We start from the raw sequence: 16361 nt of genomic DNA, 5'->3' as shown, positions 1-16361 counted from the left end.
AGAATGAGCACGCATTGACCTTCCAAGGTTGACCCCCCAGGCCAATACATATGCATTGTTTCCTACTCGTTTAAGGTCACTCTCAGTTTAAGCAAAACTACTCATATATTCTCAGCTAGGACACGTACTCCAGACATGACAGATAGGCTTTCAGGAACCTGTTCTCCAAACCATAACCCTACCCTCCTCCTATGCCTCTGCAATCTGCCCTCTTGTGTGTGTTTAGGGGTCACACTTCCATATTCCTTTGAGAAATGCATCACACTCCAGTTTTTGGCATTTCAAGGCTACACGTTTCCATATGCATCGCCGACTCCTATCAACCTTTCTTACTTTTTATATTATATATGCTCATTGAGTCATCCCCATGTGAAGGCATCTTCACCCAACATTTCTCTTAACTTTGAAAAAAAATAAATAAATTAATTCACGTTTTAATCATTTCATTTATTTACTTTTTTTTGTTTAGCATGTTACAGTTACATATTCACTCGCTAATTATTATGTTAAAAAATAAAATTTAACTTTAATGATTTTTTTATGGTGATATTTTTTCATTTTTAAAATGAGAATTGAGAATCGAAGAAATAGAATTCGAAAACTCTCAGATTTATTCAGATACACTTATTATTAAATTAAGTATTTTTATTTTATGTAATGCAATAAAATTAAAATAATAAGGATATTTTAATTTGCAGAAATTATTATATATTTAATTATATGGGGCAATGCTAGCGGTAGGTGGAAATGCAAAAAGAATCAGGGGAATCAGTAGATGGTTGCACAACAATTCCTTCAGATTCGTTGAGAAGAGGAGAAAGAGAATAGGAGAATTGACTTCATGCTTCAAGCTACAAGTAAAAAAAGATTTTCAACGGCTTCGGCCAGCCCAATTTTGCAGTCAACAATACGTGTCTTTTTTTTTTTTTTTTTTTTTCTAAATCATTACGTGTCTAGACTCTACTGTCTTCTTGTCTTGTACATGAAATCCCCCTCCCCAAACCAATTTCTTAATATTTATTGTATAAAGAGATCACAGTCTGTTTGGATGTTTTAAGAGGAGAGAAAGGATAATAAAAGAAATTAATTTTTATAAGTTTAAATAAATAAAGAAATATAAACTTTATTTTTCATCTCTTTTTATTTTGCTTTTTTCTTTAAAATAAAAAAGTAAAAATTCTTTTATTAATTTTCCTTTTCTTCCACTTCTTTTCTATCTAAACAAAAATTTAGCATCCACTATAAAAAATTTATGGATTATCAACAAATTTTTCCATTGCTAATCTTGTAAAAATCTGTTAGTAAATGAATTACCAAAGAATTACTAACGGATTATGATCCGTCGTTAAAAAGTTCGTTGATAAATTTTTATCAACGGCTTTTAAATCCATTAGTAATACTAACGAAATTTTCATTATTATTACTAACTGATTTTAAATCCATTGGTAAATTTACATATTGAAATCCGTTAGTATATTTATTAAAAATTTAAATAATTTTAAAATAATTATTATTTCGATTAAATAATAAATTTTATTATTAATATTATTTTTTATTAATTCAATAAGATTTGAAATTATATTATTATTGTTACTAAATTTTTAATTTATGTCCAATATTTATTAGAAATATATAGAAAGTGGAAATAAGAGAAGAGTAAATGCTAGAAAATGATAAAAAAAAACAGAAAGAAAAAAGAGAAGAAAATAAATGATAGAAAAATAAAAATTATGAAAAAGAAGGAAGAATGAGAGTAAAGTTAAAAGATGATTAGAAAAATGAGGAGAAAAAAAAAAGAGAAAATGATTAGAGAAGAAAATAAATGAAGAGAAAATAATAGAAAAAATATAGATAGAAAGAAAATGATATGAGAGGAAATAATATGAATGATAATTATAGAGAAAATGAAGAATAAAAGAAGAAATAGAAGAAAATAATGGGAAAGAAAATGGAGAAAGTGAAAGGAAAATTATGGAGGAAAATAAAGAAAAGGGTGATTTATGATTTAGTCCCTGAGTATTGCCATTATTAACAAGTCAGTCCCTGTATTTTTAAAAACCTATTAAAACGTCCTTATATTTTATTTCTGTCAACGAAATAATCCTTCCGTCCTATTTTTCGTTAAAATTAGATAAAGGAGGAGAGAGAAAATTTTTAAAATCCAATTTTACCCTCAAATAAAACTATTTATTTAGTCCTTGTATATTATAATTATTAACAAGTTAGTCCTTACATTTTCAAAAATCTATTAAAATATTTTTATCTTTTTTCATATCTATTAAAGTGTCCTTATTATTTTTTTCCATCAATGAAATAGTCCCTATCATTTCTCACATCTATTAAAACATCCTCATCGTTTCTTTCTGTCAACGAAATCGTCCCTCTCTATATTTTTAGAAATATATTAAAACGTCCTTATTGTTTCTTTTTGTCAACGAAATAGTCCCTATCTTTTCTCAGATCTATTAAAACATCCTTATTGTTTCTTTTTATCAACAAAATAGTCCCTATCTTTTCTTTCCTCTTCCTCCTCCTCCTCCTCCTCCTCCGAAAAAGAAGAAGAAGAAGAAGAAGAAGAAGAAGAGAAAGAAGAAAAAGAAGAAGAAGGAGAAGAAGAAGAAGAAGGAGAGAAAGAAGAAAAAGAAGAAAAAGAAGAAAAAGAAGAAGAAGGAGAAGAATGAGAAGAAGAAGAAGAAGATAAAGAAGAAAAAGAAGAAAAAGAAGCAAAAGAAGAAAAAGGAGAAGAAGCAGAAGAAGGAGAAAAAACAGAAGAAGAAGAAGAAGAAGGAGAAAAAACAGAAGAAGAAGAAGAAGAAGGAGAAGACGCAGGAGAAGAAGCAGAAGAAGAAGAAGTAAAAGGAAGAAGAATTGATGAAGAAGAAAAGGAAGGAGGAGGAGGAGAAAAATAATTGGGGGTAATTTAGTCTTTTACTATATTTTTAACGGTAAAAATAGACAGAAGGACTATTTCGTTGACGGAGAGAAAATATAAGGACGTTTTAATAGATTTCTAAAAATACAGGGACTGACTTATTAATAATGGCAATATTCAGGGACTAAATTGTAAATCACCCAAAAGAAAATAATAGAAGAAGGAAGAGAATGAGATAAAAAAAGGATAAGAGATAAAAAGGAAAATAATAGAAAAAAAATGAGATAATTATAGAGAAAATGAAGAATAAGAGAAGAAAGAGAATAAAGAGAAGAAAATAATGGAAAAGAAAATGGAGAAAGTGAAAGGAAAATTATGGAGGAAAATAAAGAAAATAATAGAAGAGGGAAGAGAATGAGATAAAAAGTGAAAAGAGATGAAAGGAAAATAATAGAAAAAAAATGAGAAGAAAAATGAAATAAAAGAAAGTAATAGAAAAAGAAAGAAAATGAGAAAAAGGGAAAGAAAATGAAAGAAATAAAAATGATAAAATGAATGAATGATAAAAGGAGAATATGTGATGTTATATTTATAAATATGAATTATTAATGGATTTATTAACGGATTTGAATATGTTATTAAGTTTCGGAAATAAAAGTGAGATTTTGAGATTTTTTTTCTTCTAAGAATTACTAACGAATTTCGGAGGATGTCATTTTAAATTTATAAATGGATTTATTAACGGATGACATCTGTTAATAAATTTAATATTTTTTTATTTAATTAATGATAAAATTTAGTAACGGATTTGAAAATTTGTTAATATTTTTTTGAACACATTACTAACGGATTTATAATCCGTTAGTAATTTTTTGAACACATTATTAACGGATTCTAAATCCGTTAATAATTTAAATATTTTTAAAATTTACTAACGGATTAAAATCTATTGGTAATTTAAAATCCGTTAGTGAATTATCAAATTTTAAATCCGTTAATAAATTTTAATATTATTTATTTTATATATTTATAAATTATCAACAGATTTTAAAATCCGTTAATAATACTAATAAATTATCAATGAATTTTAAATTTGTTAATAAATTTTTATATAAAATTTTTTATATTAACGGATTTGAAATTTAATAATAATGGATTTTAATTCTGTGAATTTTAATTCCATTAGTAAAATTTATTGGTAAATTGTAATTATCGTCTCTATTTATTTTATGTAAATTTATTTTTAATTTTTAATAATTATTTTTAGTAAATTTATTTTTAATTATTAAATAATTATTAATTATGTGGCGACTTAATTAAACATTTGAGTGTTGGAGAAATCATATAATGATACAATTAGGAATATAAATGGTTAGGGTACCGCAAAATTAAATTATATGAATTCGAATCTAATTTATATTATTACTATTTAAATTCATTCTGTATTTAATTAAAAATTAATTTAAACTATTCGAATATATTCGAAACACGATTATTATTATCTGAATAAAATTTAAATTCGTTTAGTTTTATATATTTTAATTAATAATTTATATTAAAAATATTTTTTATTAATAATTTTTATTTAAAAATTTAATATTTTTAAAAAACATTTAAATTTTAATTTTTAAATAAAAAATATATAAATATTTATAAATATTATTGTAAAATATATTTTTTAATTAAATTAATTATTCATATAAATGAATTTCAACCAGATATTCTGTAAATAAAATCTGAACTCATCTTGAATCCACAACGGCTATTTTTTTATTTTAAATTTAAATTTATCTCAATTGGATTATAATTATTCGAATGAAATAGTAAACTAATGAAAAATTAAAACATCTTATTCTTGCTTGTGCATGGAGTGGATAAAGACTTGAAAAGAGATAGACTTAAAAATGTCACATGCAACGTGGCAAAAGCATGTAGTAGCCACATGAACAATAGCGACACACGTGTCAGAGGCAGCAAAAATACATGAAACCGCAAAATGATAAATGGCGGAATGGAAATGAAAGAAGAGCAAAAGTACCTGCAAAACAATGGAGTCCGATCGAGAGAAGCAAGAGAGGGAGGGGACGCTGAATCAGCCACTGCAAATTTCACCGATGAAGCCGGTGACTGAAGAAGCGTACGGTGGTGGAATGTACGCTAATGAGCCGGGCCAAACACAAAAAGTAAGCAAGAAACCCGCTAGCGAGACACAAAGTGCTGATGGAGAGACTGAGAAGGCTGCCAGCGAGCCCAAACACAAACCGCCACCTTCTACTGGTGATCGAGATCTTGATATCACAGGCCAATCTTACATTCAGTGATTAGTGTTGATTACTTGAATGTCTTTTCTCGTGTATTTGGATATTGTTCTAGTTCATATCCGTAATCGAGCTAGGCCTAGGCTGTAGTTGTGTTTTAAAATCAAGATCTCAGGTTTTCGCAAGGTTTAAGGGTTAGGCTTGATTTGAGTTGGATCTAAAGCCCCAATGAAATCCAGCCCGCTGGATAATCTTAATTTCTTCATCTATGTTCCAAGGAGGGAAATAAGGGAAGGATAAGCTTACTATAAGCTCAAATCTTTTGTGATCTTTAATCTCATATAACTAATGCATTTTAGATAAATTTAACTTAGGTGAGTTTCGTATTTGAAACACGAGTATGGAGCAGATGAGCTCTTGATGGGCTTATCCGGTGCACAAACTATTAATCAGACCATGTGGGTTATTAGGTTAGGAGAATAAGATGTATGAAAACAAAATTATTTAATTACATACTTTGGGAGTTGAAGGCATTCAGAAATTTCTTTTCCTCCACTGCTTAGTGATGTTTACAAATGCTGATTAGTAGTGGGATTAATCATTAATCGCACTTCAAAAGTATGCTGGTGATCCATAGTTGAATTATAATGATAGTTGAGTGTTGCATTAACTGACCTATTGCATGGTCCCCACGAATGCATGAGGCAGCCCCACTAGAAGCTAGGGACCACAAAAGACTCGATCACCCATGGATTGAAAAGGGGAAATGTTATCTTTCGAATGATTCTACTAGCAAAAAACTTCCGAAGCCATCGATGGATGTCGACGTCAATAAGTAAACTAATTAATTCAATTTGCAACACTAAGCTGCGAAGAAAGAAAGAAGTAATTAATTTAACTACATGCCGTTTAAGAAGAATATGGCGGATTACGATGGACGGCAGGCAAGACTTCATTGAAGAGCAAATACGGCCGGTGAGCATTCGGCAGTCGCAATGGCAAGGAGAAAAGGAAGCCTGATCCAATTATTGCCATTTTGGTCTCCGTTTTGTGCAAACATTGCGTCGAGCCCACGAGCCAATTTACATTTTTTACTAAATAAAATATATTAGTAAATTAACTAATAAATTATTATTATTAAAAAACTTAAAAAAAAGAGTAAATTTATCTTTTATATCAAGCCAAGAATTTTCCCGAATTCAAAATAAAATCTGTGTTAAATAGTATTGTGAGCATTATCATTTTTCAATCAGCTAACGTAGCCCATGGAAATTAGGTGGGCAATAACTTCCTCGCCAAAATATTCAAACAAAATTTCAAACACTACATCATGAAATTACAGCTGTTAGATTAGAATTGAGAAAACTCCAGCTCTTATATATATAAAATAAATGAAAAACCAGAATTAACCTCCAGGTGTCCTCCTTTTTACAGCCGGCTCCGTTGACTTTAATTCTCTCCGACGCCCAGCCTACACATCTCTTCCGGCGGCGGAGAGTCCCACTTGGAACTCCGCCTCTTCATTTCATTGAAATCATTCACGCATTGGTTCAACTTCAGACCCGAAATCCGCTTCCTCACGGCGGCCCGTTTCTTCCCCGCTACTTTGTCAAAGATCTTCTCCCACCCTTCCTCCCATTCACCATGAGCGTCGCATAGCTTCAGTGTCCCATTTTCCCAATTAGTCCAGCTCCAACCCTTATCAAGCCATTGCATTATACCTGCAACGCAATTTCCTTCGCAGACAGGCGTGCACGGCCTGCATTTAGCCCCACTCAACGGACCTGGACTCGACAATGCCGCCACAGGCACACCAAACCGGTATGGCGGGTATCCGTACTTACGGTCACTTACGATGCAGAAAGGCAGGCGTTTGGTGATGAACGGTACGCCGTAGGTGGTGAGTTGGGCCTTGAAGGAGGTTTCCGAGTTAAGCATGCGTAACCCAACAGAGTCTAGTTTGGGGATCATTGAGAGACGGGAGAGGGCAACCGTTGAGGAGTTTAAATCGCCAATACCAAGGCGGTCGTTGAGACCTCCATAGGTGGAGCCCGGTGGGATCAGGTAGTGACCCGGAATGAAATTCTCCGGTGCAAGTGGGGCGTTCCAGTATCCATCAACTCGAGTACGAACTATCCAGTCATACTTGAAGTTGCTTTGATTTTGGTACTCCTCTATAATTGTGAGACATCCCTCTACGAGATTAAAATACTGCAACAGGCCCTGCAAATTTGAAATACATTAATGGGGTATGGCCCCCTTGTTTTTTTGCATTAAAACGGTCAAGAATAATGTGGGAATCAACGGTCAGATGCAGTTTTGAGTTGGGGTGGGACCTTGGAATTTGGATCAATGGGCATAAGGATTTTGCAGAGAAATTAATAAGAAAATGGGTATAAGAATTGAGATATTATAAGTGTTTGGAAGGTTAGAAAATGTATATATGATAATGGGCTTGTCTCCTAAATCGCCAACCCATTTTAGCATTCGAAAATCCCAAAGGCTACTTCGTATTGTATTTTAAAGGAATGAAAGGAACAAAGTTAGCTTTAAGGGCAGGCTTGCCGATGGAAACTGATAAAGAAAACCTAAGTAACCCCAATTTGAAAATGATGTGTAATCGTCTTATCTCTGTGGTTTTTATCAGAAACAAATAAAAAGAGACAAAATTAACAAATAATAGTTTAAAGGAAGAAAAACCTGGATTCCATTTGGGGAATTCGCGGCGGTGAGTACTCGGACCTCAGCCTCAGTTTCCGGAATGGGTGTGGGCTGAAAGATGCGGACGGTGGCTATCCTAGGGGCCAATTTCAAGAGCGAGAACTTGAAGGAATTTTCATCTAAAGGACTGTGCAAGAAGAGGTCTGAGTTTGGATACACATTAAGAATATTCTCCACAATTGACGGTCCAGTAAGCTCGAATCTTCTAGCTCCACCAACCAAACACACAGCAATTCTCGACCGATACAATTCATCCTTCCACGACCTCACCCCCACCGGCAGACTCTGATTTAACGGCAAAACACAAGGATCATCAGCTGAGGTGCTGGAATTCACATTCCTACTAAAGAAAAAGGAAGCAAGAGGGGCGAAAGTGGAGAAAGGAGTAATTGGTGTAGAGGATACAGAGAGAAAAACAAGGAGAAAGAGAGGAGGAACAATTAACAAGAGAAGTCTCCAATCGAGATCTGAGAACCATCTGGCAATAAACATGGCGAATTCTTGAAGGGGATGTTTACCATCTAGTTCGCTTCAAGGGGCTGCTATATTTGAATAAGCATCGTAGTTGTTGCTAAATTTGGATCGTACCCATGAAGAAGAAGAAGAAGAAGAAGAAGAAGAAGATTAGTAGACCAAGAAGAGAATTAGGAAAGGGAATTAATTAAGGTTTTTTCAAACTGACGGTTTTAGGTTTAGGGGAAGAGTTGGCCTGAAGTGAACTGTGGGGGCATTTTAGCCATTATGATTTTTTTAATTTTTTTTTTTTTTTTTTTAAATATTTGCTTTATGTAGAAGTTAGCATGAAGATGATGGCCGAGCCAACAAACGTCGATTGAATATTTGGTTGCTCCATGTTTAAACCCCACTCCAATTTCTCCAATTAGAGAATTCAGAGATGGTATTCCACTTTATAATTCATTTATATTTTGAATACCGCACTTATTTAAAAAAAAACATTATTTTTATAAAGATTAAAAAATATAATTATTTTAATTGATGAATATTTTTATTAATTTATTAATTATTTAATTTTAAAATAACATAAAAATATTAAATTTTTTAAAATAATAAATTCATTATTAACATAGGTTTTGAATTAAATTAAGATATAATTTAAATTTTTATTTTAAAAGATAAAGAATTAATGAGAAATTATATTAAAAATAAGATAAAATTAAATATAACTATAATAGTTAATTTATATATTAATTATAATAGATTAATTGAAAAAATTATTTTTTTATTTAAAATGTAGTATTTTTAAATTACCTTTTTTCGAGCGGTTTTTCTAAGGACGCAACCATGTATTATTAATATTTATTTAATATGTTACTTTATATGCAAACTGGAAGTTTGATGATCAGTATAATTTTTTTTTCTTATAGTAGATGATTACATTTATTATTAAAATTTTTTGTTTATGTTAATTTTGTGTATGAAATTAATATTAATAAATATACATTTGCATTCAATAATAAACGTTTCTTCATATTGAAATTGAAGATTTTTTAAAATGATTTTAAGATGAATTTGCATTGATATCATTTAGAATAAGTAGTAACTTTAAATTGCTCATTCATATTAAAAATATGATTAGAAAGGAAAATAAAAGTATTTTTTTTATCACTTTAATTAATTATTTTAAGTAACTAAAGATTTTCTAAAGAGGATTTAAAAGAATAACATGAAGTCATGAGGGATTCAAGATTAAATTGCTATATTCTTCTATTGCTATATGCAAACGGCAGGAAATATATCACTAATTACAATCATTATTATTATTATTATTATTATTATTAAAATAGACTAGTAACAACCCTCATTGACAATATTGAAATTGCGATGAAGTCTTGGTCAACGCGCTTCGATGCGCCCACCTCCTAAGCCTTTTCTAGCTTAAATTATTATTAGAAACATTTGGAAAAAAAAAAAAAACAAAAAGCAGCTAATTACATGGGGGAGTTCCTAAATTGGCCATTGGAATTGGCTCATTATTTATTTTTTTGAGAGGGAATGGAATGGGGAGTATAACCGAACATATCTAGATATATTGAAATACACTTCCCACTAAAATATATATATATATATGTAAGTGCAATTCATTATTTATTTATTATTGTTATTCGGGCTACTATTATTCATAATATATTAATTAAAGCTTTTTGAATTCAAAATAATATTTAATTATAAAGACATTAAAATAATAAAATAATTTCTCTAAATTATTCTTTCCTCTAATATTTAAAACCATAATTTTTGAAAGATTTTACCATCAATCATTGATGTATTTCAGTATTATGGGATTTACAATAATTACAATAATTATTTTGACATGAATGGAGAGAGGGTATTTCTCTCCTTTTAATTTTTTTATTTGTTAGTCACACCTAATAGTCTTTTTGTTACAGTGTCATCTATTTCTGTCATTTAGATTCGTACGTACGGAAGCGTTAAGGTCTCCCTCCACATCAAACGATTATTTAATTCTCTCGGTGTATATGCAGACAGAACTGCGAAATGATCAGATTTATTATTCTTTTTCATGTCACGTCAATAGACCGAATTTATTTCTACTGAATTTGAACTCGTAAGTGATCCAGCTCGCTCCCCGTGACTGTGGCCCAATGGTCATTGACCATAATTGCCAAATGTGCTCATAATTATCATATTTAAAAAATAATCCTAAAAGAGAGATAAGAGGCCATTTTCTTCACAAATTTAAAGCGGACATTACGAAGATAGCTTCATAACAAGCAGGGATACTTTTACATAAAAGAAGACGAAATCCACGTTTGGCTGAGAAAGAAAATACTACAATAAGTAAAACTGGTATTTATTTATTTATTTTTAAAAACCAACCATATTCAGAAGATTTTTTTTTTTGAGAATATGCTCAGATGAACTTTTGAATCAACGTGCATCGAGGGGATACGTTTCAGGATTAAATTATACCCGAACTGCTAATTTAGGTTGAAATCAAAACTGAACATGCGATTGGGCTTTCAAAAGCTGAAAACTTAGAATCAGACTATAATTTTCTTTTATTTCAATGTCGCCAAAGTTCCAATACAGTTTACTTGAATTCAATTTAGTTCAATATGACACCATTAAAATTTACCACAAGCAGCTAGAAAATAAGAATCTAAGGTGTCGTCCAATTTTTACGGCAGCCTGAAATGTTTGCATTTACCATTCAAATAATAAACAAATGAAAAAATAATTCACCACACGATTAGTTTACAAGATTCTCATTAGACTGAATTTGGAATAATTTAATTAAATTTATAAAATCATGCATGCTTTCTATTTATTTAAAAATCAACTTTTTAAAGATAAAAAAACTAAAATTTTTTCATTCTAAATATAAACATGAAAATTGAAAAGAAAAAAGAAATCAATTAAATCAAATTAAATTATTATAAAATTTCTAGTTTCCAAACAGGGAAAAGGAGATTGAATTTAGATCAATAAGAAATCACCTAAAGCAAAATATAGAGCCTAAAAATTAGCTCTTCACTGTAGAGAGGGAGGCAAATCTGCAGAATGATCATCATCAGCTGAAGATGCAGGAGATGATCCAAAATCAAGATTTGGGTAGACTCCAGGCGGTCTCTCCCGAGGTTTAATTGATAGCAACTGGGTTGAATCACCCACAACATCAGCCCATCCGTAATGAGGTTCAGCTCTTCATTAAATGAAAGACCATGTTATTTTAAATTAATCTAACTGTTATATCCAAAAAAATAACAATTTTACATTTTTATTCAAACCGTATGATAATGTACATAAACAATGTCAGCACTTCAAAACATCATGTCCTTACTCGTAATAGGTTTCCTCGTCTACAACAATATCCCAGCTTTCACCTGTCGTGCTCCTTCCATATTTGTGAACTTTACTGGAACACAGAAAGAAAGTTTATAAATACACATTACCAAGCTTTGATTTTACGTTTACATAAGAAAAAAGAAAAGAAGAACTGAGCTCATAATGAAAATGGTAAGAAATGCTTTTCATGGTTAAAGTTCCATACCCATTTCCAAAATGTTCCTCTCCCCATGTCCTTGACCAACCTAGAAACGAAGTGATCACAAGAAGTTTAGCACATCAAATTTATAAAGGACACAAACAAAGACAAATATGAATATCTAAAAGAACTGAAGACCAAGTGAAGAAAAATCCAGGATGGATGAAGAAATTCACAACACAGGTACCAAGAACATAAAATCAGCATTTAATAATACTAAAAACCAAACTGAAATGACATGAAATTCTCAGTAGATTTCTCAACATAATCAGGTGAAATTACTCTGTTTGCAACAAAATACAACAAAATTCAATGACAATTAGAATAATATACCTAGCAAGCACGTACAAGCATATGCATTTCTACTTAAAATAAATCTCAGAAATGAAAATACTAGCTCAATCAAATAAAAACTGATGATATGGATAAAATCCAGAGAAATTTTCAATACAGAAACTTACGTTCACCACTTGGAGAAACATGCCATGTCTCACCCTGGCGAGAACCTATACCAGCAAAGAACTTCTCCTCCCACTTGTCACCCCATTTGGTTCCCAACTCAGTCTCAGCCCATTTATCTGTCCTGAGGAAATGAAAACAGAAAATCAATGAAAACACTTGAAAATGTTTCCAATTTGAAAGTTCTCACTACTTGGAGAAAAATGAAAATCACTTGCTGCAATTCCAAAATTATTGCCAAAGGAGACAGATGGAAAACCATCATTTCCTACAATTCCACATATTTTACTATATCATTGCTGTGGATATAACACGGGGTATCTATTAATCAGAAGCTCTTTTGCTATATAGAAGTAAAGTTCAGCTTCTAACGATCAACCAGATACTATTGGACATAAGATCTTGATTTCTGAAGATATGTGCAGATTATGATTACTTTTTCTAGTGAATGCTGAATCATAACAAAACAAGACATAACACAAGTCAAAGTTGAGAAGAACAAAAAACTAGCTCCAAGAATATTTAAGTCCAACAAAAGATATAATGACGACTAGAGAAAACCATTTGAGAACAGATCCTCTTCCATCATAATGCTCTCCCCACTTCTCCCACCATGACTGCTCATTTAGTCTACCATACTTGTGTGCCCCCTTCTCTGTCCAGCCTTTAGCATCATATTTCTCCCACCTAAGTTCAAAAATAATGAATAAAAATTAATATGGTGATCAGTGGATATGTCATTTTTTTGATCTGCATGCTTAATACAATAACATGCATTTATCATATTACTGTGCAGCTTTCTACTAGCTTACCATTTCTCATACCAGCCAGCATTTTCAGTCCCTGATTTTGCCTGTTTCTGTGCACTCCTCTCTATCCTTGCCAGATTACTGTGACAACAGAGTATAGCAGCATTTTACATATTAAAGTGCAACCCATGGTACATTTTATCTTATTTTCATGGTGCAGAATAGACCTCCATTCATCTTGATGGAGCACTTCTTGCCATGTCTCCCACCATGAATCCCCTTCAGCATTCCTTCCAGATTTCTCCACACCTATAAAACACAAGCTAAGCTGAGGATGAGTATTTCAACATAATTAAAGGTCATATGTACAATAAAATGGATTAAGAATATTGTCATGCTCAGTATAAAAAAGGCAAGCAGTACCTAGCTCTTTGTACCCAGTCCAGTCACTTTTCTCCCACCACTGTCAAGGAGATCAAAAATCCAATTAAATGCATCCACCTGTTATGATACTTAATAGGGCTATAAAATCAATGCCACTGTAGAATACTGTAATCAAAATCATGAAATCTGACTGTAGAACCAAGATGTTATTCACAGAAAGTTTCCATGGCTAGAAACAGCAGCTAGGATGGACATGACATCTTACTTCCTGTTCAACTTAATAGTTTTGGAACTAGCTCCTTCCTAACCCAAGTCTTAAGAACTATGTATCAAAATATTGAATAGATTCCAACTACTCCTGAAAACTACACTACTACAGTAAACTTCAAGTGACAGAAAGGCAGATGAGGAGTAGTTATCCTAATTCCTATGAGGATGATTAATCACAAAACTACAAATTTATTTAAAATATATTGATCAATTTCACAATTACTACTGTTTGCATATCAGCTGGTATGGCAATCAAGGTAGAATAGTGCTTATTAATATTGGAGACTGAGCCACATAATACAGACTGTCTTGACTCTTGAATAAATAGTAAGTTGCTTTCAGCAACCATCAAAATAATGAGTGTTGCTAATTGTTTTGCATTTTACCGTTTCCTTCCATTCTGAGGTATCATCATGTGATCGTCCGCTCATTCTTGTCCATCTACATCTGTACCCATTTTCACCCAGGTCTTCTCCACTTTCCCGGTACCAAGTACTACCATCTTCATTAGTGCCAGATTCATTAACATTTTCATTCAACAAGTTGATGCCCCAGTCCTTTTCATTAGCTATACCAGTGTCTGCATTTAGGGAACCAGTGACCACAACATTATTTATTAAGCATGGCACTGAAACGTCTATTAAGGTCCAAAATTTTTTTAAAATTAATAATAGAAGAAGGGAAGAGAAGATTTATCTGAATAAGAATAACATGCGCAAGTAATGTAAACTACCTCTTTTTGGTGGGGTGTCTCTGGATTGAGGACCAGAATTTCTTGGGGTACAACGAGGAGAAAACTTCTCTTGCTTTGAAACAAATCGAGACCTACAATAATACAAGACCGATCACAAAATTTGAGAGCTTATGCTGCTTGAGTGATAGAAAGTAGTTAAAATTGAAATAAGCTTGCCTGGTCCTGCCAGAAAGGAGAGTTGATATATGCTAAAAGTTTATTAATTGATAGAATGCTTGTGAGAATCTCCATCACAGTTATAGAAACAAACAAATAAATTTACCAGTGCATCATCCATATATATACTCTCAAACTTCCAGAATCATCTTAGTTAATAGCTGAACATGTATTTTAAAGTTGAAACTCAAATCTTTTGGTTCAAGATAACAATGCTACTACTTTTAAATATGCTCCAAACTGAGCTTTTTTTATTTGGTTAATCAGCGGTCAACTGTAGTTGCATTATCATGATAAAAAAAAAATCCATTTTAAAGAATGCCACTCAAATATAGTCAGCTAAAAAATGATCCTGATATTTTATATACCGTACAGCTATTCGACAATATCAATAGCAGATGCAACCAATTTAACTCAAAACATTATCAGCATAATCACCAATTACGTAAAATTTAGAAGAATTTTCCATAGAAAATACAATTTTCTAATCCCCCTTTATCATCACCTATCACTCCGATTTTACCTTTGAAAGTTTAAATGGAGGAAATTTCATTCATTTATTTATTTCAACGTATGAGGCTCACAATTAAAATAGACACGACAGCCTCAATGGAAGATCAACAATCAACAAGGAGAAGTTCAAAAAGTGGGAGACATACTGAGGAGAAGCAAAAGGCAATGCTGGAGTGGCTTGGACACGAATTCTATGAGATTGAGAGGACTTCTGTTCGTTTTTCACAACAGAGTCAGAGCAGCAACAAGTGATTGGACTAACACCGACTGTCCTCCTCTTCTTCTTACTGAGCTGCAATCCATAAACAGTGGTATGCAGCGGAGAAATGTGGAGACGAGTGAGCTTGAAATGGAGGTGAGCGGATAAACCGCTAGAAGTAGCGGCCATTGAAGAAGAAATTATGAAAGTGCCATGGCGAAACCCTAAACAGAAACGGAGGTTGAAGAAGGGGAAGTGGTTGTGGTCTACTTGAAGTCTGGAGAGAATTGAAAATTTAAAGAGTAAAAGAAGGGATACTAGCCAATGGCGACGGAAGCGAGAGTATCGGTAGAATCTGTAAGTTGGGACATTGGATTGACAGTGAGGGACTTGCAGTGGAAAAGTGAGAGAGAACGACAGAGAGAGGGGTGTGAGGTGGAGATCAGATCGGCGTGAGATTTCGAATCTCGGCTATCGCTGCGTTGCGAATCCCGGGATTTAATCGCATACACGTGAGCAGAGAGGACCCACTTTAGGTTATTTTGTATCCGTTATGCTTTTCTTGTTTTGCCATGTGTCAGAATCCTAACCGTCATTTTGTTTCGATTTTTAGTGGGACTGGATATGAGCTATAAGAAAATTTGAAAAAGATGGAAACTACAATTATCTAACATAACAGTAAGCTTTAATTTAAAATGACTGATGATATGATTTACTTTTTAGTTACTTTAATAATATAATTTAATATTATTTTACATTTTACGATTTTCTTTAATAAATGACGAAAAACTCCGAGATCTTGAGCAATTTACTTTTTTAAATTTAAAATTTGATTAAAAACATAATATACAATGTATTGCATAGAGTTTTATAATATTTATTTTTAAAAAAAATTAAATTTATTAATAAATGGAGTAAAAATAATTTCAGATAACTATTATTTTCGGTATGTATGTATAATTTTAAATTTTAATTAAATAACTTAAATTATTCATTATT

The 16361-nt window shown here is 31.8% G+C and overlaps 3 protein-coding genes across 3 annotated transcripts; 1 reads left to right on the top strand and 2 right to left on the bottom strand.

The window, feature by feature from the left end:
* Positions 1-4920: 4920 nt before the first annotated feature.
* LOC110615389 lies at positions 4921-5193 on the top strand. The gene has a single exon (XM_021757232.1). The coding sequence runs from the start codon at positions 4921-4923 to the stop codon at positions 5191-5193; it is 273 nt and encodes a 90-aa protein (XP_021612924.1).
* Positions 5194-6384: 1191 nt separating this feature from the next.
* Positions 6385-8576, bottom strand: LOC110616276. Its single transcript, XM_021758651.2, has 2 exons — positions 7831-8576; positions 6385-7353 (listed from the first exon to the last, which is right to left on the bottom strand). Exons 1-2 carry the CDS (start codon positions 8341-8343, stop codon positions 6580-6582), a joined length of 1287 nt encoding a protein of 428 aa, XP_021614343.1. The 5' UTR covers positions 8344-8576; the 3' UTR covers positions 6385-6579.
* Positions 8577-11227: 2651 nt separating this feature from the next.
* Positions 11228-15843, bottom strand: LOC110615787. The gene is made up of 11 exons (XM_021757885.2): positions 15310-15843; positions 14474-14565; positions 14127-14320; positions 13510-13549; positions 13314-13395; positions 13150-13227; positions 12899-13024; positions 12340-12461; positions 11885-11924; positions 11675-11749; positions 11228-11536 (listed from the first exon to the last, which is right to left on the bottom strand). The coding sequence occupies exons 1-11, from the start codon at positions 15549-15551 to the stop codon at positions 11365-11367; spliced, it is 1263 nt and encodes a 420-aa protein (XP_021613577.1). The 5' UTR covers positions 15552-15843; the 3' UTR covers positions 11228-11364.
* Between the last annotated feature and the right edge of the window lie 518 nt (positions 15844-16361).

Source organism: Manihot esculenta, chromosome 5 (genome assembly GCF_001659605.2).
Source record: "Manihot esculenta cultivar AM560-2 chromosome 5, M.esculenta_v8, whole genome shotgun sequence".
In the NCBI taxonomy this organism is placed as follows: Eukaryota; Viridiplantae; Streptophyta; class Magnoliopsida; order Malpighiales; family Euphorbiaceae; genus Manihot; species Manihot esculenta.
Note: the sequence above shows the minus strand (reverse complement) of the source record. Positions and strands in the feature narration are given on the sequence as shown.